Source organism: Leguminivora glycinivorella, chromosome 24, assembly GCF_023078275.1.
Source record: "Leguminivora glycinivorella isolate SPB_JAAS2020 chromosome 24, LegGlyc_1.1, whole genome shotgun sequence".
Taxonomy (NCBI): Eukaryota; Metazoa; Arthropoda; class Insecta; order Lepidoptera; family Tortricidae; genus Leguminivora; species Leguminivora glycinivorella.
This window is the reverse complement of record NC_062994.1, coordinates 2538196-2563686: the sequence shown is the minus strand read 5'-3', so window position 1 is coordinate 2563686 and position 25491 is coordinate 2538196. Positions and strand designations below refer to the sequence as shown.

Sequence of the window (25491 nt, the reverse complement as noted above, 5' to 3'; positions counted from 1 at the left end):
CGAACGGATGAACCGATTTGGATTAATTTTTTTTTGTCTGAAAGCTGAATAAGTCGGGAGTGTTCTTAGCCATGTTTCATGAAAATCGGTCTACTATGTCGCGGTCGGGGGTTTTTTCAAGATTTTAATTTTGAGGTTATATGTCAAAATCTTAAGGTGGACATGTAAATAACCAATAATGTTTGACCTGAAAAAGAATAAGATAACCTATAACATTTCTAGTGCGGTATTACGTTTTTCAAACTTTTTTTATCGAAGTCTAACACTAAAAATAGTCTGACAATTCCATCCTCACATCTCACAATAGACTCCCATCATGGCCGCTAAAAATCAAACAGCATCGAATGCTGAAGTGTTAAAAAACAACTCATTTGGTATAGCCGCCACTAAATTATGATGGATGACTGCACTGTTTCATTCCAAACGTAGCAAGTAGTCTATAATATCAACCAGTATAACATTGAGCTCCCACTATAGACGGTCAAACAAATTTGGCACTAAAAATGGCGGCAAATTTGAAAAATGTTGGGCTCACCGGCCATTTTGTCTTCAAGCGCGTGTTTCCCTAAACCTTGACTTGACTTTGGCGGAATCATCGACATAACACTTAGAAATTGAAATGTAGGGGCGAAGGTTTAACTCCGATAGAAATTTGAAATTCGCGCCACTTTTTAAAAGCCAAAGTTTTGTTGACCGTCTATATATTTTATAAAAAACTGCCGCTACGCAGTTTGCGTCTGGAACAGCGACATCTCTTAGGAAATTTAGACAACAAATTAAGCATAGCATACTCCATAGATGTTACTGAGACATTACGTATAAAAGTGATGCGCGCTCAAGTTATATTGGCCGTGAAGCAATAACTGACCATATTGAAGATACGACCTTTGGTAATTAGATTGGGTAGATATATTATGAAGTATAACGAATAACAAAAGTACTCGAAGCACAAGTATTGTTATATCGATATGTTTTTAATGGTCGGTAGCTATTTTGGAACGTTCGGTTTCAATGGTATGACTTTTGGTCTGGCAAATGCATGTAGAAAAACATTCAAAATATTAATTATTTTTTTTTCTAGAATATGTCTGGTATTTAAGTTATACATTTATTATGAATTACGTCTTATAATAAACTGGTGTAAAAATCATAAATTAGAACTTGTCAAATCTATCGGAAATTTCAAAAAACGTACGAATTCCTACTGAAATTTATAGTATATTTTGTTATGAAATGAAACTGACAGTTTAATTTAGAAAAATGATTGAGTGTGTACTATTAGCAGCAAAAGATCATGGCGGATTTATCAATGAATTCATTCATAATTTATCCATGCAATTTTACAGCTCACTGTACTTCATGAATAGTTTTCTAGAACTTATACTTAAATAGAAACTTGAAAAATGATTAAGTATTTTTCTTTTGAATATACTCTTTTCATTTGATTTTACCACTGATCGAAAATGCGTTTCGTTCCATTTTTTTATATCAAAAGGAAACATTCTTAGACACGGTCTAGTTACGTCACAGTAATGACTGAGCCATGGCCAATCTGTAATGACGTAATGTTCAGTATACTGACGGAATTATGGCATTTGTCATACATTAATCATTCCCACACGGGAGCTTGATTTATTTAATAAAAGATTGATAGATTGTATGAAGTTTTGTTGTTATTCTTTTAGATATAGTTATAGTAAAGTAGTAGGTAGTTTTAATAATAAGCTTTCAAAGGTTAACAGTCTTTGATCGACCTTCAAAACTCTCATTTAATAAGTGTTTCACTATATGTACTGAAACAATGCAATGGTAGTGGATTGTATATTTAATAATACATAGTTACTTCTGAAAGAAAATTACTTCTATATATTTTCACTGTACTACCTAAAAAAATCTAGGTACATAACGTGTACAGACAGAAATCAAACAGGTAATATAGTGTTTCAACTGTTGGCGATTAGGACCTCGAAATCTAAATAAATAAAAGAAGATACTGACTTATATTGATTGACATATCAACGCACAGCCGAAACCGCTGGTCCTAGAGATTCAAAATTTGGCACGTAGGTTCCTTATACGGTGTAAAGGAGCACTAAGAAAGGAATTTTCAAAATTCACACCCTAAGGGGGTGAAATGGGGGTTGAAAGACTTTTGAATGAGATTACTTTTTGTACGCGGGCGAAGCCGCGGGAAAAAGCTAGTTTTAAATATCTATGTTTTACAAAAACTAAATACCTATTATTTTTCGAGATTCATACCCCTAGTGTATTTCAAAGTACCGACAAATACATACATACATACAATCACGCCTGTGTCCCATGAGGGGGTAGGCAGAGCACATGAAAGTACCGACAAATATTTAAAAATATCCATATTATATCAACAGTTCTAACCGCCACAGAAAAAACCGACCTCAACAGACAGAAGCTAACGGAAGCACATTTTTTAACCTCTATCCAAAGACAATTGTTCGAAAACCGCCGAGTCATGACATTTGACGAGCGACCATTGGTTGCCGAGCGCCGTTTGACAGCCAATGAGATGTGATTTCAAAATTCGAAAGTCATGTTCTTTATTTGAAATAGTGACGCGACGGTTTTAGTGATGGCATCATTGGTTGCGACGCGTTAGAAATATATCGACGTTTTTCATCTTATTACAATCTTATTAAGGTTGAAATGTGTTTAGATAGTTATGAAGGTGGTTGTACATAGTTTTTTAGCCGGTAGCGAGGTTAAGTTACAAATGTTTTGTGATCTATTGGAGAATAGATATCATATTGATTTGTAATTTAACTATTTTTTACATATATTTAGTTAAATATAGTATGTTTCAAGAGTGTAAGTTATGTTTAGTTAAGTATTAAAACGTATAGAAGTTTTGTATGTTACAATGGTTAATACTCTTATTGACATTCCTTAGATAAACAGGTAATTCTATTTATCTATGAAGAACAAAGGCAACTTTGTAATTCAAGTAAAAGTCAATCATTCAATCAAGAACAACGTAATAATATCTTAGTTTTTCACTTTGATCAATGACATCTAGGAATCTGGCACAGACATTTAACTAGACAGATGTCGCATGTGCCTTGAACATGAACATATAGCGAACCTCGCCAATGATACGACGGAATGGCCTTTCGGAGGTTTTACTTTAAAAATTTTGAAATAGTTCAGCCAGTAAAGAAAGAAATCGGATCACATATAATTGTCAGCCGAAGCGGTGCCGAGTACAATTAACATGTTATCTGAGGCTGCCTTATTTACTGGCCAAGGTATGTAGGTATACTATTTTCCTATAGGTATGCGATGGCGGAACGAGTTGGACTCCTTTTGGAAAGAATGGCCGAGGACTGCACAAAACCGGGAGGAATGGAAAGACCGGGTAGGCCTTTGCCCAGCAGTGGGACATCGCAGGCTCTTAATAATAAATAAATAATGTTTTCTGGCGAAATGCTCTTGATTAAGTGTACAAATCATTACTAAAACTATAGAGTACAATCGCAAGCTTCTTTGCACACCGTATTTGCGTGGTCTACTAAAACGTATCCGCAGCCAATGTTGCCAGAATAGAAAAAAATACATCCGATTCGATTGTTTCTACACAATACATCGTAAACAGCACCTATAGACAAATGTGTAATTTATTATCTATGGCAAAAATGAGGTTAGTGTCTTTAATAACTGTGAGAGAAGGGTGAATTTTGAGTGAATGTTAGAATGAAATGGGGGTTATTTTTTGTGGGTAAATGTGGAATTGTGAAGAGTTGGGATTGGTATCGATGTGTTTTTATATCAAACGTTGAGTAGTTCTGTCTACGTCTTCATAAGCGTAGAAAGAAAATGTTGATTACTTATGATATGTCATTAAAATTGTCGTTCTCATTAATGTATTCGGTAACAGACTATCTCCGGGCTAAATCAGTTTAAGCTTGAAGAAGTTACAGACAAGCAGACATGTGGACGGAGCTATATATATAGACACGGCTCGTTTTACTGGTCAAGGTGTTAGCTTAACAACCAAGTCTCAATAATAATAACCAAAAAAATTATTAAATTTTGAAAAATGGCTAAGAACACTCCCGACAAACTCAGCTTTTCCCGGCAAACTAAATCTAAATCGGTTCGGGAGCTACTATGCCACAGACAGACACACACACAGAGAGGCATACAGACAGACACGTCAAACTTATAACACCCCGTCGGTCGTTTTGCGTCGGGGGTAAAAATAACTTCAGTAATTCTTTTAACCAGGTGTGATCGTGGTCAAAAATATCCATATTAAAAAAAAACCTTTAAAATTTTGTGTTCCTATCCATATTAAAAAAAAACCTTTAAAATTTTGTAGGTAACTTACTATTCATTAAAATGCAATTTTTTGCATACAAAAATAATAACAAAAATTACAGATTACAAACTGTATAAGTCCAAAATGAGTAGTTGTTTAACTCAACCAAATCTTATCAAAAAATACAGAATATAAATTATAAAAAAAAAACTCAAATAGCAAAACATCAACAAAGAAATGCCTGTGGTATGCGAATGGACAAACATGCGGTTTTTTTTTTCGAATTGGGATACGGAACCCTAAAAACATCGATAACTTCGATCCCTAAGGACCCACCGGTTCATCAAAGTACAGCATAATCGAGAAATATTACATTATAATAAAATTAACTCGCTCTTACTTTTTCTTCCCGTTACCAAAGAGCAAAAGAACAGAGGCGTAAGAACTAATTTATACCATAGCGGATTAGTGGTAATTCTTTTTATGAACTTTTAATGAAGTTATTATGGATTAGTGTTCTTATGTAAGAGCTATTTATGTAACTTGGCTAGTAAAAAATATATATGAAGTACTTAAGCACTGGTAAACTAGCGGTAAGACCATGTGGCTTTCAATCATGAGGTCGCGGGTTCAAACCCTAGCTTATACAGTCAGCTGCTATAACTTAAAACACAACAAAAGCTGCAAAAATGTCTGACACGATTTTATTTGTAGAACCCTAACTACCATAAGTGTGCGTCACATATTTTTGCAGACTTTGAAGAGTACTTCACTATAAGTATAACTATCAAAAAAAAATTGTAACTTATTGAAAATAAATTCATTTGATAGACGCAAAACTATTATGGAGTAAAATCATCAATTATAGCAACGGTGCCTTTCTATTGCTAACAATAGAGTACCTGCCGTAATTGTTACCAAAGTACGAAAAGCTGTTTTATGACATGTATTCACAATTTCCCGTTATGGTAAAATTATCGATATGCAGATTAATTGTTGTGAGGCTATACAAACAAAAAAAGGAAATATAAAAAAAACTGGTTGAGTTAATTTATGTTTAAAAATAACCTTTCACGCCAGGGACTAAATGAGGTATGTAAACAATATCCATACTAATAATGGGAAAGTGTGTGTCTGTTTGTTTGTCCGTATTTCACGGCAAAACGGAGTAATAAATTGACGTGATTTTTTAAGTGGAGATAGTTAAAGGGATGGAGAGTGACATAGGCTGGCTACTTTTTGTCTCTATCTAACGCGAGCGAAGCCGCAAAAGCTAGTTCTAAATAAAATGTCAATGTGCGTTATTTGAATATACACATTATATTATTAATAAAAATCAGATATTTAAGTTTATGCAGTAACTTTTACTACCTACGTCTTTTTGCTGTCTTGGAACGTAAAATGTTTACGCGATTATTTTATTTATTAATGCATACTGATACAGTAATAAAACTGCATTACAACCCACCTTTTATAGCAAAAACCCATTTAATTGTAACTTATACGTATTTTATTGCTTTATTATCTGTCAAGTACCTTATTCAAAGGTACTTTATTTCTATGGTTTTATGTTAACAAATATAGGTACACTTAAATTTTATTCAAGCGTAACTGTAGCCTTATGCTTGTTACACTATTATAAATAACGCCAAAATTAGAAAAAAAAATATTTTTTTTTTAATATATATATAGTACACTAAAGTTCAAGTTTATGATTAAGACGAAGTAGACGAACATTGTAAAAATGTAACCTCTACACCTTTTAATCTGTGCACACATCATTCGATGACGATTATTCATTCGTCGGTCACATGACGAATCAATCGCTCCGAGTCGAATCGAAACGAATGTACCTGTCTCGTTCCAATCCCTTACAATGTAAGCGAGAACCAACATAACACGAACTGTGACTCCTTAGAACCTATACGTAGTCGAACACTGGTTGAATGTAATTCTTAATTTGAATTTTATAAGCGTTCAAATTAAGACTGGCTGGTTAGAAAAAGCGGACGTACATAGAAATAGTGAGGTGCATGAGTCATTTTGATGTTCGATATTTGAAATGAGAAAAAATATTATTGGATTATCCTAGTTATGTTGGAGCGTCAAAATTTAATGAAAGAAAAAACGTCATCGCGTTGTCTATGGGATTTGAGCTCAGTAATATTTATAGGTATTGTTTTAAAAACTTGAATATAAAAACGTATAAGTATTTATAAATACAACACGCATTATAAATAATGCATTTGTTTAGTTTATACCTAGTCGCCGTTTAGTTTCAACGGAAGCCATAGTAGGTACTTGAAATATGCAGTGAGATATATCGTTTACAATTTTACCTACATTCTAGGTTTAAACAAAACTTATTTTTTTAGGTCATTCTACAAAACTGAATAAAGAACCGATCGGTCATTTCCTGTCTCTTTAAAAAAACCAAAGACAATTTAAAAAAATATTGTGACAGAATTTAAAAAACGAACGTTTTTAATTGCACGTTCGCTATCGTTCCAGATAACAATGTTTTGAAACGAATTTCAACCTTAAAAGATTCTTTTAAAGCAGATTATACATTGCTGGCTAATTTGTTTAAATAAAAAATGGGGCAACGTCTACACTTCTTTAATTATAGCTCTGCGACATAATTACTAAGTGAATAAAAGTTAAAAGTTGTCTATGACTTTTTTTAAGGGAGGAGATGGAAATATTCATGCATGGTAATAATAGAAAGTAGCATATGGTGTTATTAGGTTATAATTTGTTTATGATGACTTTTTTTTTGGATGTAGAAAGTTTTTGCGCGGTGCGTGTCTCTTCAGATTTTCGGTATTATTCAATTGATTATGAATAATATATCCCTCTAATATAAAATTAATCGATAGGTACCTATTGTTATCTTTTCTTTATTGCGCTGTGTGAACCTACATATCTTTAGTAGATAGACTTTTGACAAAATACAAAACATTTGTTTTTAATATTTGAGCAATTCCCGTTTAGTTTGTACATTTGGATCACGTCTCCGATTTTGATAAAAATTGGTAGGCTGGTAGAGTTCATGATGCTGAGCAAGATCCACTAGGTTTCCCAAAATGTCCTATGTAGTTTGTATGAAACCTTCCTTTTTTGTTACCAGATTTCTATACATTTTCGGTAACAAAAAAGGAAAGTTTCATACAATCAACATAGGACATTTTGGGAAACCTAGTGGATCTTGCTGAGCATCATGGACTCTATCAGCCTACCAATTTTTATTTAAATCGGAGACGTGATCCAAATGTACAAACTTAACGGGAATTGCTGATTTATAAAGTAAAGGAAACAGAGAACAGGGAGTCATGGAGAGCCAGGGGAGAGGCCTTTGCCCAGCAGTGGGACACTCAAATAGGCTAACAAAAAAAAAAGTAATTATTATGGTCTCAACGCAACTATTGAGTTTGAGTTTGAGTTTACATTTGAACCTATAGGGTGGGGCTGGGGCGCATCCCGACGTAAGGGCGCTTCTTCGCTTAAAATACTCTTTTAGATTGTAAAATTAGTTTTTTTTTCAACAGAACTAGCGTAAAACGCCGTTTAAAACAGTATATAGATTATAAGAATTACAAAAGCGTCTATCAGCATTATACCGTATACGGCCTTCGTCCGACTATTTAAGTATGAGGCCGCCAAAGGCTTGGACTGTAAGTGTCGGGTTTCACCCGACTCTTTAAGTATGAGAGCGCCGCCCAAGGCGCCCAGCATTTTACAGCGCGTTTCGGGGTTCGTCCGACTCTTTAAGTATGAGGGCGCAGCTTGAACTGTGAGTGTCAGGTTTTACCCGACTCTTTAAGTATGAGAGCGCCGCCGAAGGTGCACAGCATTTTACCGCGTGCTTCGGGCTTCACCTGACTCTTTAAATATGAGGCCGCCAAAGGGTCCCAGCTTGGGCTGTAAGTGTCGGGATTCACCCGAATCTTTAAGTATGAGGGCGCAGCTTGGACTGTGAGTGTCGGGTTCAACCCGACTCTTTAAGTATGAGGGCGCGACTTCGACTGTGAGTGTCGGGCTTCACCCGCCTCTTAAAGTATGTGTGTGTGTGTGTGTTTTAGTTACCTGTGTCTGCGTAAGGCCCAGGCTAGCGGCCAGCTCGGCGCGCTCGGGCAGCGCGAGGTACTGCGTGCGCTGGAACCGGCGGTTCAACTGCTGGAGCTGTAGGCTGCTGTAGATAGTGCGCGGTTTCCGCATCTTCTTGCCTTTGCCGTTCACTCGGAGGCCTGGGTCGTCGCTGAGGCCGCATTTTTCTGGAAAGAGAGATATACAATGTAGGGAACAAATCAAATTATTTTATTAAATATTTTTTGATTTGTTTTTTTAAGTAACACTACTATATATAAATTATAAACTGAAATAGATACCATACACTAAAGAAAAAGCGATCAAGGCCACTGGTGGCGAAGCCGGGAAGCTAACGCGGCTGACGTGTTCGACCGATACACCACCCCGACCGCCGAGGTAACCGTTCATTCCGTCAATTCATTCAATACTAAAACGAAATGAAAATACATGGGACTCTATTTATGGTTGCTTCAAAGTTAGATTTGATTGAATATGCAAACAATAAACAAACTAGGAAAAATATTTTAAAAACTGTTACATTTGTAAGAAACGAGTGTAAAATACCGTAAACTGTAGATAATAAATATCATAGCTCTTATCTGCACCGCTTTGCATATCAGCCATCGAAACACACACCGGAATAAAGGTTTAAACGTTTTCCAACTGTTTGCTTTGCGAATTGTGGCTTTATTTGTTAAAAGGAACCTTAGATGTTACAATTTACTAATACACATCGGTGCAGAGTTAGCTTAGACAAACTGTAAATCAATAAGTAAGTAATATAGGACAAAATTGTCTATGAAGTTACTAGAAAAAAGTACCTATCAAATTAAAAAGTAGACGCGAATGTCTATCACTCCATTGAAAATTTGAATGTCGCGCCTTTTTCTAGTTACCAATTTGTAACCACACTATATTTCAAACAAAATACAAGAACTAGAAAGCGCAAAAATTAAAAAAAAAAACACAAAACACTGTCAACCAACACAGACAAATTAAAAAGAAAATCTTAAACGCTAACAAATTAAAAAAGTTCACAGAATTCGAATTTCGAAGCACAAACGGTTACCGAAATGCCTTCACTCCGGGCGATGCGATCAGCGATAGTATGTAATTACATGTTCCGTACGTATATTATCAAGTAGCTGGCTTTCATATATTTTACAAAATGGATGGCCTTCAGATTGGTGAATATTTATATTGTGGATTTATGGCGGAGATTTTTTTAAAGTTAGACTTAGGTTTTAAGGTTCAGCCAAAATGTACTCAGACAAAACGGACGCATAATAACTTGCTATAATTTATTATTTAACTTCTAGAGGCATTTCTAATAATAAATTGTGTTTTGAAAGGAATAATTTTGGTCAAAAATATGAATTTTTTTTTTAAATTGGAGTAATGGCGGCGTCGCACCGTGTTATATAACATTTATAACAGCCCAGTGTGGAAGCACCATAAGATGTCTTTGATAGATAATTATGTCAAAACTGTCAAAAATGATGTTTCTTGAAACAAAAAAAAAACTTATCCTATCCATATCGTACTTAGATCTAATATTAGATTTATATTAAAATCCGAATCGGGTCGATAGATAAAAATAGTTTGTTATTTCTTCAAGGAAATCTAGTATTTTCTCGAAAACTTTTCATTGTATACCTTGAGAACTCTGAGTCATACAGCTTAATAACTCGTTATCGTTACATATACGATGACTGTCACTTCAGTCACAAAGGCTCCCATGGCTCCCATACAAATTACATACATACATACAGATGGACGGACGGACGAAAACAATGGCGTGCCGTGAGGCGGGCACTCCCCCGTAGTGATGTGACGGATGATAGGGATGGGATTGTGTCGATAAATTTGTCGATGTTTTTTTTAGAGCTTCTTATTTCAAATCAACAATGTTTATCTTTGGTCCAATGTTTTGTAGGCACTAGGCTTATGGAAAAATTACTAAACCAAAGAAGTAAATGTTAAAATGGCACACAATATATTGTTTATTTCTTATCTTTAGGTGTATTTTATCAGTATTTTGTATAGTACTTCAGTTGTTTTATTATTACCTAAGTCTAATTTTTCATTCTCTTTGCACCATTTTTACTTGTCTCTATTTGGCCCGATGGTTGACTGGTAAAGAATGCCATTAGGCATGAAGTCCGCCATATGTACATTTTTTTATTTATGTGTAATAAAGTTTAAATATATTCTGTCAAACAAGTCTGTCAGTAAATAAGAAAAAAAAACTATAGGTATCCTTTTCTCCAGTACCCTAAAGAAAAGGACGCATATAGTTTTCTTTGTTCTTGTTTACTGACAGACTTGTTTGACAGAGTATAAATAGATATTTTCAGTGAATGTCGGAAAATTAAAACAAGGTTGTTTTAACGTAACAATCTTCAAATTTAACCCTAAGAATCTTTAAATTGGTGAATAAAACAAAAAAAGACCCCGAGAAGAGAAGAGAAGTTTCCTTTTTTTCTTTGTCAGAAAAAAAGGAAAACTTTTCTATCATTTTTAGTAACTGTGTGTTGACACAAAGTGGAGGTTTTTCCATCAGTTTTCATTATGACAAAATTGGTTGTTAGCCGATACTAAAAAGCTTAAAGAATTTAGTTACGAACCACAACTCTACATGTAAATTGTAGAGTCAATAAGTTGACCAATTGTACGAGTACCTGCGAAAGAAAAATCTGGCCATCACCATTTTCCTTGTAGCTATAATTTCATAGAAAAAATAAAAATAATATTTTCGGCCACTTCCAAGTATTATTCAAATCTCTACGTAGAGCCACTCTCCATACATTCAGACCCGCCCACAAGGCCGCCTACCGAACCCCGAAAGAGCCGGCAAAAAACAATAAAATCTTTTTCCTTCAACAAAGAGCGTTTTTTAAAAAACACCCGGTAGAGCAGACGGGCGGTTGAAACGCTGACGAAAATTTGTAAAATTCTGTATCCCTAAAAAAGCATAAGTCAACCTCGCAACCTTCAAATCAAGGGTGAACAGGCATCTTCTGGGCGAGCTCACTCCATCGTAGGCCACGTTAAGCCTTTGGCTAGTCTATGGCCTAAGTAAGCCCATTTATAATAAAAAAAGTCAAGACTTGTAAATGCTACACTTGTAACCCTTTTCACAGGATTTAAACGGTCCCCAAAATCTTTTTTCCTGAGATGAATGTTTGAAAAAATACGGTGTAGACGGGCGGCAGGAACGCTGGAGTAAAAATAAGTTAAACAGCTGATTGTTATGTGGTTACGTATACTTGAAAACTTTTTAAGTTATTCGTATGTACAAACCAATTTGATAATACAGTAATAATATTATGGTAGCTGTTATTTCCGAGCTCATATAACCCGGCAACCTTCAAATCAAGAGTGAACAGGCATCTGGGCGTGCTCACTCCATCGTGGGCCACGTCTTTGCCTTTGGCTAGTCTGTGGCCAAGAGTACGCCCATTTATAATAATAAAAAAAGGTATCTAAATATCATTCTAATATAATTAAGATCGAAGATACCTATAGTTCTTAAATCAGTGTGCGATTAAGTTGATTAATTTAAACGAAACATAAACAAAAATAATTAGTATAAAAGCCTTAAGTATCTAATTTCCGTATACGATACAATACGATACTCTTTATTGCACACGTGTAATATGATTTGATTTCAATTACAAATCTTATTTATCACCTAGTTGTGAACGGTAACAATTATCAAATTATCTTAATTGATTGGCTAATTATTAAATAATAACAATAATTGAAAATGGCGCAATAAAATTAAAACTTAATTAGTTTCGTAAAGTGATAATCGCACGAGGCAATTTACACCATTAATAAAAACATAGACATCAAACGAACACTCGTGCATGTACATTATTTTTATATTCAAATAACATAAGCATCCGTGACAAGCGCTGGTAGCCTAGCGGTAAGAGCGTGCGACTTTCGATCCGGAGGTCGCGGGTTCAAACCCCGGCTCGATGAGTTTTTCGGAACTTATGTGCGAAATGTGATTTGATATTTGCCAGTCGCTTTTCGGTGAAGGAAAACATCGTGAGGAAACCGGACTAATTTCAATAAGGCCTAGTTACCCTCCGGGTTGGAAGGTCAGATGGCAGTCGCTTTCGTAAAACTAGTGCCTACGCCAAACCTTGGGATTAGTTGTCAAAACGGACCCCAGGCTCCCATGAGCCGTGGAAAATGCGGGGATAACGCAAGGAGGATGATGATAAGCATCCGTGGGGCCCTGGCGCTCTGAGTCTCTTCAAGGACTTATCGAAGAGACTAAGAGACGCCACCGGAGACCGAAGAGCTGGCAGCTTCCTCGCTCAGCGTATTAGCTTGACAATCAAGCGAGGAAATGCTGCCATCGTCTCCGGTACTATGACACAGGGGCCGTTTTTAGATTTATTTTAGTTTAATTTTATAATAATTTTAGATTTAATAGTTTAGTTTTATTTTAAGATAATACTATGTATATTGATATTGAATAAACAACAAACGTTTAAAAAAAAAGTTTATTTTCCGCTCGTAGACGGTTGTTTTTTTTTTCGACCTTTTACCACAGAATATATAATATGTAGTACAATACAACGCAACGCGCATGCATGAAGTAACGCGCATTCATTTAATTTTTACGCGCTTATAAGCTCTTTTTACTAAATTTACATCCATGTTTATCCCCTACATTTGATTATTATACGCTTATACAATACACGCTCGTATAAAATAAGTTTATAACCACCCTTACACGCTCGTCTGTACTGCCAGTAAGAAAGTAAGGCCGTTTGTGAAATAAAATAAAAAAACCATAAGGAGCATACCTCAAGCATGTATAGCATGGGAATAAAATTATTATTTTTAATTACGTTAAGGACTAAATTAAAACTTCGCTATTTTAATAAGTTATTAAATTAGAAAATTAAATTTGGTCAGGCCCTTTCATTTGATACCTCGCATGTTCCTTTGTAAAGTATTTATTTGTTTAAACTTTATTTCAGTTTATGGCGCGTAATCAAATATTTCTGCGGGCGATGCACACTATTAGTACTCGTAATAGTATGATAAACTTTATCGTATCGGTGCATCCCTATCGCACTTACGAATAGTGTAAAGGACGGCCTGCACGGGAAGCATGGTCGCGCGATAGACGATAAAATAGCAGGCCGTCCCTATCGCACTATCTGTAAGTGCGATAGGGACGGCCTGATATTTTATCGTCTATCGCGCGACCATGTTTCCCGTGCTGATGTTATAAGGTTTATCACGCTAGTATGCTAGGCCCGCTAGTTCGGCTTTGTATGTATAAAATATAGGTTTTTTCCTTCTAAACCAGAGCTCATGTCTACTGCTTATTATCTACATTCTACGTCTATGCAAGGAGGATCTAGTATTATAGAGAGTTACTGTCGAAGTAAAATGTGTAATCACAGTGCATAGACTGTCACCTCTCGACACAAGCTTAAAACTTTTGAACCCCAGTTTTGACAATTTGGTTCGTATTCTTAGCTTGATATGTGTTAAAATGTCAAATATTAATATTAGCGCCATCTAGCTGAGCGTCCCCCAAAGGTGTAACGCCAGGCCACCGTAATTTTTCTCTACGGTTCTTAGGCACGTTTTTTTCCTAGACTTTATCTGTCTATACGGAGTTACACATGTCTTTGGTCTATGATAACAATATGACATATTTCCAGGACCCTTGAGGCGCAGCTGTTAATGTTAATGTTAATAACAGTCTTCAAACACTTTTAATTGCCGGCTTTTTTATCTTTTCGAGGTTGCTTGAGGCGTACTGGCGTCGAGAGAAGTGTTAAAGGAATATTCACGAGGGGAAGTGTTAGAGAAAATTTTAATGTTTCCAAATTAGTAAGCAGTTTCATTTGAATTTCGAAGTCTTTGCAATATGTACAAAATTTTGCACACAGGGTTGTCAAAAGTACAGAATGCCTTGCCTAACACGACAGGACTTCATTGGAGGATCTGCGCTGGAAGTCAACACGCTGAGAAGAGGCCATTCCGTGGCACTTCATTCCTTTGTCCTTTGTCCTTCGTATTTTTCCGGAAACGTTCGTATTTGTCATGCCAGTTCAGTCAATGTCAATACATCTTGTACTGAGACTGACTGAAATAGCATGACACGTTCGTACGTTTCCGGAACAATACGAAGGCAACTCTTTTCGCACTGCATCTGTACTTGTACTTTTGATGTGTAATGTAATGTTTTAAAACATTTATAAATCTAACATTAATATAATGGTTTATTAAATAAAAGCACAGTTATAATAAGTAAAAAAACAAAAACTTAAATATGAACTTATAAATAAAACTATAACTAAACTAAAACTAATACAAAAAAAAAAAACTTAACTATGAACTTATATAAATAAAACTATAACTAAACTAAAACTACCTATGAAATTAAAACCCTACAAATAAAAAATTGTGTCTAAATTTGAGCCGACCGGTAGGGTGCCCAGAAGGCTGGCAGCATTGCCGCGCTGAACGGCAATGCCAATGCGCTGGGCAAGGTAAGCCCCAGCCTTCCGGTCACCCGACGCGTCTATAAGACGTTTAGCCAGCTCCTTAAAAATGCCGTGTGCGCCTTGACCCCACGGCCCAAGCGTCTCTACGCCAAAGGGCTCAAATATGAAGCCGGCGTCGATGGCTAATTAATTATATCTAATAATTATTTTAATTCTTGGCACGTATGAGACACTATTGTATACATAAGAATTGTCAGAAATTTGCACACAGTTAAGTTCGCCATCATCCTTTAGTTAGAAGATGCAGAGACATATTTGTAGGTAATTTTAACTTCTGATTAGCAGAAACGTCTGCAATCGATGCCGTTAGGCTTAGAATAAATTTAAAAGTGGAAAATGTCTGCCTTGGGTGAGACTTGAACTCACGGCCTCTGGATCGATACTCCAGCGCTCTGCCAACTGAGCCACCAAGACTTCAACCAAGCCAGCGAAATTTTCCACTACTAAGGTCAAAAAAAAAACATATTTGTAAGGTTCTAGAGATTAACATTTTAGAGTCAACTATTATATCAATCATTTTACACGACAATGACAACATACAATAGATTAAAAAAAGAATTAATATTATTGGAGTTATACTTCCCCAATTAATGTCCAAAGAAAAGTAGGATATAAAACGTCAACTTTTTCGAAACTAACACTTTTATACCCGACTTGCCATCGAACCCGGGTCCTTAGGCTAAGGACACACCCCAGCTCTACGATATTTGGGACTCCGCCCCCCACGTGACGCCGCGGGCTTCGGACCCCCTTTTACTTATAAAATAAGATAAAATTTGTTGACACTCCTACAATACTTGTGGGCCTATTTTTGAGGACGCCTCTGCCCCGGGGTAACATGTGTAATCCCTCTCCCCTATTTTTTTAACTTGAAATTGAAATTATGAAAGAGTTTGCTATCTGATCTGACCAACTAGGCCTTATTAGGATGAGTCCGACTTCTTTGCGATATTTTCAATAATTAGAGAATGCCGGCTGATATTAATTAAGTCCGCCATTTGTACTTTTTTGTTTTGTGCAATAAAGTTTAAATAAATAAATATTATAGGACATTCCTACACAGATTCACTGAGCCTTACGATAAGCTCAAGAAGGCTTGTGTTGTGGGTACTCGTACAACGATATATTTAATATACAAATACTTATATACATAGAAAACGTCCATGACTCAGGAACAAATATCTGTACTCGTCACACAAATAAATGCCATTACCGGGATTCGAACCCAGGACCGCGGCTCAGCAGGCAGGGCAGGGTCACTACAGACTGAGCCAGACCGGTCGTCAAATAAATAATTATAAATAAAATGATAAGTAGAGCACGCACCCCGACAGACTGGGCGGTACACTCGGCTGTCCGTTTTGAGCCGTTTTCTTTTTGCCGACAGTACCCTCCCGTCAACCGTTAGTACAGTCAGCATACTAAATGAGCGTTATATTTAATACAGGGTGAAAATTTAATCGTGAACCGAAACTATTTTTGTCAACAATAGACTATTGAATGTTCCGTGTAACTCCTTATTTGCCAAGAGTGGCACTGAAACTTGAGTAGTTTCATGTGCTCTGCTTACCCCTTTATGAGATACAGGTGTGATTGTACGTATGTATGTATGTATGTATTCTAGCAAAGACATATGTACCTAACTCCGTATAGACGGATAAAGTCTAAGAAAAAAACGTACCTCAAAGCCCTAGAAAAGAAGATACCATAGCCTATGGCGTTGCACCTTTGGGGGACGCTCAGCTAGATGGCGCTAATATTCATATTTGACATTTTAACACATATCAAGCTAAGAATGTGGGCCAAATTGTCAAATCTGTCGAGAGATGGCAGTCTATGCACTGTTATTACACATTTTACTTTGACAGTGACTCTCTGTAATACTCGATTCATTCATTATCATTACACTATCTTTACACCACGTTGGTGGCAAACAAGTATACGGCCCACCCGCCTGATGGTAAGCAGTCACCGTAGCATATTTCCTTTGCGCCTGTCCAGAAACAGGAAGTATATAGTAAGTAATAGCAAGCACATCTCGGACACTGGCGATCAAATATATGAAAGAGGCGCGTTGCTACACACAGTCTAAGCTCGTGTAGGTGAACGCGTACCATGCTTGTATGAGTGAGATATGACAGGTTGACTGTTCGCGTTTTTAACACGCGGTAACTGTGAGGCAACCGAGAGGGGGTGGGCGGTACTTTCAGTAGGGAGCTAGAGTGGCCACACTGTACGATAGTACTCTTTATTATACTGTGGTAATAGCACACCTCAAACACTGGCGATCAAATATATGAAAGAGGCGCGTTCCTAGCACACAGTCTAAGCTAGTGTAGGTGAACGCGTACCATGCTTGTATAAGTGAGATTTGACAGGTCGACAGTTTGCATTTTTGACAGGCTGTAACTGTGAGGTAACCGAGAGGGGGTGGGCGGCACTTTCAGCGGGGAGCGGGAGTGGCCATACTGTACGATAGTACTCTTTATTATGTGGTAAAAGTGTGGTAATAGTGGGCGAATATGTGATCGTCTATCTCGCGGTAAGCGCACTGTTTGCGTAAACCCTAGTTTAATATTTTAACCCATATGTCTTAACACCAAAGGTTGCAGGAACCAGTTTGGCAGGTTCGAATCCAGGTCAGTTTTAACGTTTTGATATGATTTAATACAAACTAAAAGTTATAAGTCCATTGATAGTGTAAAATGTTCCATTTTCATGATATCGGATATCCTAGCTATGGGTCCCCCCACATCTAGCGTCTCGCGAGCGTAGCGTAGCGTCGGGCCAACTGTATGGGCGTCGACGCGGCGTCTTTTTCCATACAGTTGGCCCGACGCTACGCTCGCGAGATGCTAGATGGGGGGGGACCCTATTTTATAGGCGCCATCTTTGATTTTTGCCTTTGACATCCTTCCTGTATCGGTTCGGATAATCAGAGTAGTAGTAGTAGTAGTAATACACTTTATTGTACAAAGATAAGAACACACACAGTACTTAAAGAAAAAAAAGAACACACACATCATTTGTACAAAGGCGAACTTATCCCATTAAGGGAGGGACGCTCTAAGCATCATCATCCTCATTCTCCTTGCATTACGGCCCAGCCACGACATCGGTCTAAGCGCGACAGCGGCGAGCGGCGCCCATACATTGGAGCGAGACAGAGATGGGACTTTTCATTCGCACGTATGGCTGCCGCTCACCGCTGTCGCGCCTAGACCGATGTCGTGGCTTAGCCGTTATACCGGCATTCACCACGGATCATGGGAGCCTGGGGTCCGCTTTGACAACGAATCCCAAGATTTGGCACAGACACTAGTTCTACTAAAGCGACTGCCTGAACTTCCCACTTGAAGAGTAACTAGGCCTTATTGGGATTAGTCTGGTTTCCTCACGATGTTTTCCTTCACCGAAAAACGACGAGCAAATATTAAATGACATTGCGCACATAAGTACCGAAAAACTCACTGGTACCAATCGGGGTTCGAGTTCGAACCCGCGACCTCCGGATTTAAAATCGCTTCTTATCGCTAGGCCACCAGCGCCTTTGAATGTGTGTTATATCACAGACTAAAGTCTGTGGTTATTTATTTATATTCATCGTTAAATGGACGAAAACTGGCGCTGGACGAAAACTAGCGCTGGACGAAAATTAACACAACCCTACATAAAGTTACTTAAGTCTCAATTATACAATTCAAGCTATTTAATTAAGATTAGTGGTCAACGAAAACATAAATTCCTAACCTAATTGCTACTAACAGTCATATCAACTTATTATTCTATTAACTTTATTTACCAACTGCTAGTTTGACCCGACTCTTATACTAAGATTTATTAGGCTGTGGCACAAGCCAATTTAAAACTAAACTCATTCAAACAAAGTCCAATGAAGAAAGAGTTGAACGGAATGCTCATAAATAAAAACCATTTTATTATTTACAGTCACGATAAACCAATATACACCTTAATGTAATAGAATAAGAACTTTGTAAGCGGTTTTTGTAAGTTTGTAAAATTCGAATTTCGAATTTAGTATTTTTTGAGTACTCGAAAATTAAACAATTTTCTTTGTAATTCTAATTGATATTTTATAACTGTTTTGAACCGTAATGATTTGGAAATAAGTTATTTATTGCAATGAATTGGAAGGTATCTAAAAATATTACCAAGTTTATTTGACCAATATATAAATTAATAGTTTAAAAAACACTATAAAACACGCTTTTATAAATGCACGTAAAAGCCAAAAATAAATTATGGATCGTTCAAGTTGTCTCTATTTGTGAGCTGAAGTTTAAAAACTATGTGCTTTTAATTATAATATTTGATTGTAAAAGCGTGGGGCGCTGGAACAGGAAAGACTTTTTGTATAACTTGCTGATAAATCAAATTATGCTATGTTACGGGAAGGAGGTTACACAGATTGACGCGCTAACTGGAGTTGCAGCATGACTAGTAGGTTCTACATTAAACAGTCAAATCAATTAAAAGCCAGTGTTCAAAGTAGGTACCAGTTTGTCGAACTCAGACAAAATATGCGCTAGTAGCGAGGAGAGTCGACAGTCACCGACACTTACAAAGTACAAAAGGGGAAAGTGTCTACAGTGACAGGATGCAGAGTTCTTGTTCGTGGACGAGATATCTTTGGTTCTCTTTGGTAACCCTTAGGCGGCATATGTAAACGTTATGTTCTTATGCAACTTCATTCGCCAGGAAGTTCGGATTAGTAAGTATTTGTTTACAAGAAAGTCTTTCCTGTTCCAGCGCCCCACGCTTTTACAATCAAATATTATAATTAAAAGCACATAGTTTTTAAACTTCAGCTCACAAATAGAGACAACTTGAACGATCCATAATTTATTTTTGGCTTTTACGTGCATTTATAAAAGCGTGTTTTATAGTGTTTTTTAAACTATTAATTTATTTTATACTTTTTAGTCATTAATAATGAAATACTTTTAACATTTATACATAAATTTATTTCAAGTAGGCGGATTTTACATGCCATTTGTGACTTAACGTGTACTTATTGCTAATTGCTACTTAATAGTAACTAGCGGCTACCTTCTTATTACGGTATTATCATAAAAATGTTTATACCTAGTAAGTTATCCGTAAAAGATAGACAATATAGACATGTGCCACCGCGGACTTTTTGAAGACATTAGAGAGACATACTTTCGCCATACATTGTTTTGAAGCTCTCAGCTAGTGGGATTTTGTTTGACTCGATTAGAAAATATTGTCACATTTCAACTAATTCAAACAAAATTTAAGTATTTCTTTTTTGCCGAGCCCCCCTTTATTTGCTCTTAAGGGTCACAGGAAAACCATTACCTAACTTATTTTAAATACAACGTTTATCTTTCTTTTATGCGGGGGCTTCGCCCCCGAGCCCCTTTGTTTACTCTTAAAGGTCACAAGAAAACGCTAACCCAACTTATTCTAAATACTACGTTGATCTTTCTTTCATGCGGGGGGCTTCGCCCCCCGAGCCCCCCTTTTCTTTACTCTTAAGGATCACAAGAAAACCTTAACCCAACTTATTTTAAATAGAACGTTTATCTTTCTTTTATGCGGGAGGCTTCGCCCCCCGAGCCCCCCTTTGTTTGCTCTTAAAGGTCACAAGAAAACGCTAACCCAACTTATCTTAAATACTACGTTGATCTTTCTTTCATGCGGGGCTCCGCCCCCGAGCCCCCTTTGTTTGCTCTTAAAGGTCACAAGAAAACGCTAACCTAACTTATCTTAAATACTACGTTGATCTTTCTTTCATGCGGGGGGCTTCGCCCCCCGAGCCCCCCTTTGTTTGCTCTTAAGGATCACAAGAAAACCTTAACCCAACTTATTTTAAATACAACGTTGATCTTTCTTTTATGAGGGGAGCTTCGCCCCCCGAGCCCCCCTTTATTTGCTCTGAAAGGTCACAAGAAAACGCTAACACAACTTATCTTAGATACTACGTTGATCTTTCTTTCATGCGGGGGGCTTCGCCCCACGAGCCCCCCTTTGTTTGCTCTGAAAGGTCACAAGAAAACGCTAACCCAACTTATTTTAAATACTACGTTAATCTTTCTTTTATGCGGGGGCTTCGCCCCGAGCCCCCTTTGTTTGCTCTTAAAGGTCACAAAAAAACGCTAACCCAACTTATCTTAAATACTACGTTGATCTTTCTTTTATGCGGGGGCTTCGCCCCCGAGCCCCCTTTGTTTGCTCTTAAAGGTCACAAGAAAACGCTAACCCAACATATTCTAAATACTACGTTGATCTTTCTTTCATGCGGGGGCTTCGCCCCCGAGCCCCCTTTCTTTACTCTTAAGGATCACAAGAAAACCTTAACCCAACTTATTTTAAATACAACGTTTATCTTTCTTTTATGCGGGGGGGTTCGCCCCCCGAGCCCCCCATTGTTTGCTCTTAAAGGTCACAAGAAAACGCTAACCCAACTTATCTTAGATACTACGTTGATCTTTCTTTCATGCGGGGGGCTTCGCCCCACGAGCCCCCCTTTGTTTGCTCTTAAAGGTCACAAGAAAACGCTAACCCAACTTATTTTAAATACTACGTTTATCTTTCTTTCATGCGGGGGGCTTCGCCCCCCGAGCCCCCCTTTTCTTTACTCTTAAGGATCACAAGAAAACCTTAACCCAACTTATTTTAAATACAACGTTGATCTTTCTTTTATGCGGGGGCTTCGCCCCCGAGCCCCCCTTTGTTTGCTCTTAAAGGTCACAAGAAAACGCTAACCCAACTTATCTTAAATACTACGTTGATCTTTCTTTTATGCGGGGGCTTCGCCCCCCGAGCCCCCCTTTTCTTTACTCTTAAGGATCACAAGAAAACCTTAACCCAACTTATTTAAAATAGACCGTTTATCTTTCTTTTATGCGGGGGGCTTCGCCCCCCGAGTCCCCCTCTCTTGAAGGTCACAAGAAAACGCTAACCCAACTTATCTTAAATAGTACGTTGATCTTTCTTTCGTGCGGGGGGCTTCGCCCCCGAGCCCCCTTTGTTTGCTCTTAAAGGTCACAAGAAAACGCTAACCCAACTTATCTTAAATACTACGTTGATCTTTCTTTCATGCGGGGGGCTTCGCCCCCGAGCCCCCCTTTATTTGCTCTTAAAGGTCACAAGAATACGCTAACCCAACTTATCTTAAATACTACGTTGATCTTTCTTTTATGCGGGGGGCTTCGCCCCCCGAGCCCCCCTTTTCTTTACTCTTAAGGATCACAAGAAAACCTTAACTCAACTTATTTTAAATAGAACGTTTATCTTTCTTTTATGCGGGGGGCTTCGCCCCCCGAGCCCCCCTCTCTTAAAGGTCACAAGAAAACACTAACCCAACTTATCTTAAATACTACGTTGATCTTTCTTTCGTGCGGGGGGCTTCGCCCCCCGAGCCCCTCTTTGTTTGCTCTGAAAGGTCACAAAGAAACGCTAACCCAACTTATTTTAAATACTACGTTAATCTTTCTTTTATGCGGGGGGCTTCGCCCCCCGAGCCCCCCTTTGTTTGCTCTTAAAGGTCACAAGAAAACGCTAACCCAACTTATTCTAAATACTACGTTGATCTTTCTTTCATGCGGGGGCTTCGCCCCCGAGCCCCTTTGTTTGCTCGTAAAGGTCACAATAAAACGCTAACCCAACTTATTTTAAATACTACGTTGATATTTCTTTCATGCTTCCCTCCTCGAGCCCCCCCTTTTTCTGTTCTTATCTTCCGGCACCATCATCAGGCCTTGAAACCTAATCGTAGTCATAGTTCATTTACAAGACTTTTCTAAGAAGCCCAAAAACAGCTATGATACGATGTTCCATCATGTAGTTCCAGTTCATATCTTCCGGCTCCATCATCAGACCTTGAAACCTAATCGTAGTCAAAGTTCATTACAAGACTTTTCTAAGAAGCCCAAAAACAGCTATGATACGATGTTCCATCATGTAGTTCCAGTTCATATCTTCCGGCTCCATCATCAGATCTTGAAACCTAATCGTAGTCAAAGTTCATTACAAGACTTTTCTAAGAAGCCTAAAAACAGCTATGATACGATGTTCCATCATGTAGTTCCAGCTCATATCTTCCGGCTCCATCATGAGACCTTGAAACCTAATTGTAGTCAAAGTTCATTACAAGACTTTCCTAAGAAGCCCAAAAACAGCTATGATACGATGTTCCATCATGTAGTTCCGGTTCATATCTTCCGGCTCCATCATCAGACCTTGAAACCTAATCCTAGTCAAAGTTCATTACAAGACTTTTCTAAGAAACCCAAAAAGAGCTATGATACGATGTTCCATCATGTAGTTCCAGTTCATATCTTCCGACTCCATCATCAGATCAGCTCAACAGTACCATATTATTGTATTGTCATCGGAACTACATATAGCTGCCAATTTTCATTACGCTACGACTCCTGGAAGATGGTTAAATTAGCTTCCTTAGATTCCATTACATACATAGTTACATACACGACGACCTAATAAAAGCGTGTTAAAAATAAACTGTGCGTCTTCATATTGTAGGTTTTGATAACTTTTAAATAAAGGTCTATATAAATTGGTTTTCCGGAACGCTCCATACTAACTTGCACCCCCCATATTAGGGAAATGTGGGGTTAGAAAGAGGCAAAAAGTAACCTATGTCACTCTCCATCCCCTCAACTATCTCCACTTAAAAAATCATGTCAATTCGTCGCTCCGTTTGGCCGTGAAAGACGGACAAACAAACAGACACACACACTTTCCCATTTATAATATTAGTATGGATTTACATTAAGTTTAATTTACGACATGGTTACACTTTTTTGCATACGGTATACAGGTGATTTTAAAATGAAACTAAAAGTGATAGTAAGTTTTAATTTTGTACGATAAAAATACTTTAAATTTAAAAGGTAAAATTAAAGCCAAAATACGTTCTCTACTAACCAACCTTATATTATAAAATTTATTATTATTATTATTCAATTATAGGCGTGCAGCTATTCAGCTGATGAACCTATGTCACACAGTGTTTCATGATTTATAGTTAGTAAAGTCGTCACTATCTTATTATTTAAAAGCCACTTGTCATTTATAAACCTAAATTGAAAACCCGTTATTACTGAAAATTACATTTCTTCAAGAGACTCCGTAAAAACAAGTTTGAAAAATCACCGTTAAAATTTAAAATTCAGTTTTTTTTTGCTGAGTCGAGACTAAGAAATAATCACTAAAATTATTTACACCATATTATTTCGCTTTTAAACTACTATTATTAAGACAATTTGAATAACACAGTTCTCGAAAAGTTTGTACAAAAATTAAGGAAAAAGTTAAATGTGTTTTTATTATTCCTATTTTGTTACCAAGATTTTATTGATGAATTGAGATTTTAGTAAGTTTTATTTCGTCATTAAGGTTCTCTGGTATCTATACTTTCTTAATTATAACAATTAACCTGTATATATGTATCTTACGAAAGTCTATATTACTAAATGTTGGTAACAAAATAGGATCAATTAAAATTTGCTGACGTGGCTATGTACAAAGTTACCGGGAACTACTCATAAAATCATTTGTATTTTCAACAGTTTGTAGTTGTGTTCATAACCTACATAACAGACATGTAAAAACACCCAAGAAAATTAAAAATAACAAATTTCAAATATCGAACGCTCGTTCTATACACGCAACGGAAAAAAACGTTCTTCCTATCGTGCGAAGGAAATTCGTCCGTAAATTAATACCTTCCGACGTACGTTTTCCTTTGAAGCGGTCAATGCCTCAAGGTCGATTTTACAATGGCTTCCCAGATTGATTTCTAACTTTCGTAATATGAAGGTTATATCCCTATTTGAGGTCATTTAAAATACGTACCTATAGTGTGATATACCTATAGGTATAATAATAAATAAATAAATAATAAATATTATTATAGGACATTCTTACACAGATTGACTGAGGCCCACGGTAAGCTCAAGAAGGCTTGTGTTGTGGGTACTCAGACAACGATATATGTAATATATAAATACTTATATACATAGAAAACATCGATGACTCAGGAACAAATATCTGTGCTCATTACACAAATAAATGCCCTTACCGGGATTCGAACCCGGGACCGCGGCGCAGCAGACAGGGTTACTACTGGTATATACCTAGTATAGGCAGGTGGATTCTATGTTTTCATATTATCCGATCCGATATCGATATCAAAATTTTCAATCGAAAATCAAAACTCATTCCAAATTCGAAATGCACGTTCGGAACAGTTTCGATCCATTTAAACTTTGATGCGTCGTGGTATTCCAAACCGCTTACCGAGTATTGGCAAGTTTAAAATTCGAATAACCAGTATAAGTGTTGTAGCCAGCAATAGTATGAGAGCTGAGGTCAGAATTTTGTTTTCACATCCTTCATTCGGAAAATGTACTTTTTCCCCTCACTAGCTCGGAAACATGTGTTTTGTCCTTTAATACCAGCGGGTAAAAACGCATTTTATCCACTAGTGGGTAAAGTAATTTGACCTTGAATAAAGTCAAATTAACTGCTTTAAAATTAATAATGTAG

General features: G+C 37.1%; 1 protein-coding gene across 2 annotated transcripts in view; it reads right to left on the bottom strand.

Moving 5' to 3' along the window:
* Window positions 1–25491, bottom strand: part of LOC125238685 (homeotic protein distal-less) — a 174747-nt gene that overhangs the window by 112203 nt on the left and 37053 nt on the right. For both annotated transcript variants that reach the window (XM_048146080.1, XM_048146082.1), the window contains exon 3: window positions 8378–8565. In XM_048146080.1, coding sequence (XP_048002037.1) covers window positions 8378–8565 — 188 coding nt within the window. The remainder of the gene's footprint in view (window positions 1–8377; window positions 8566–25491) is intronic.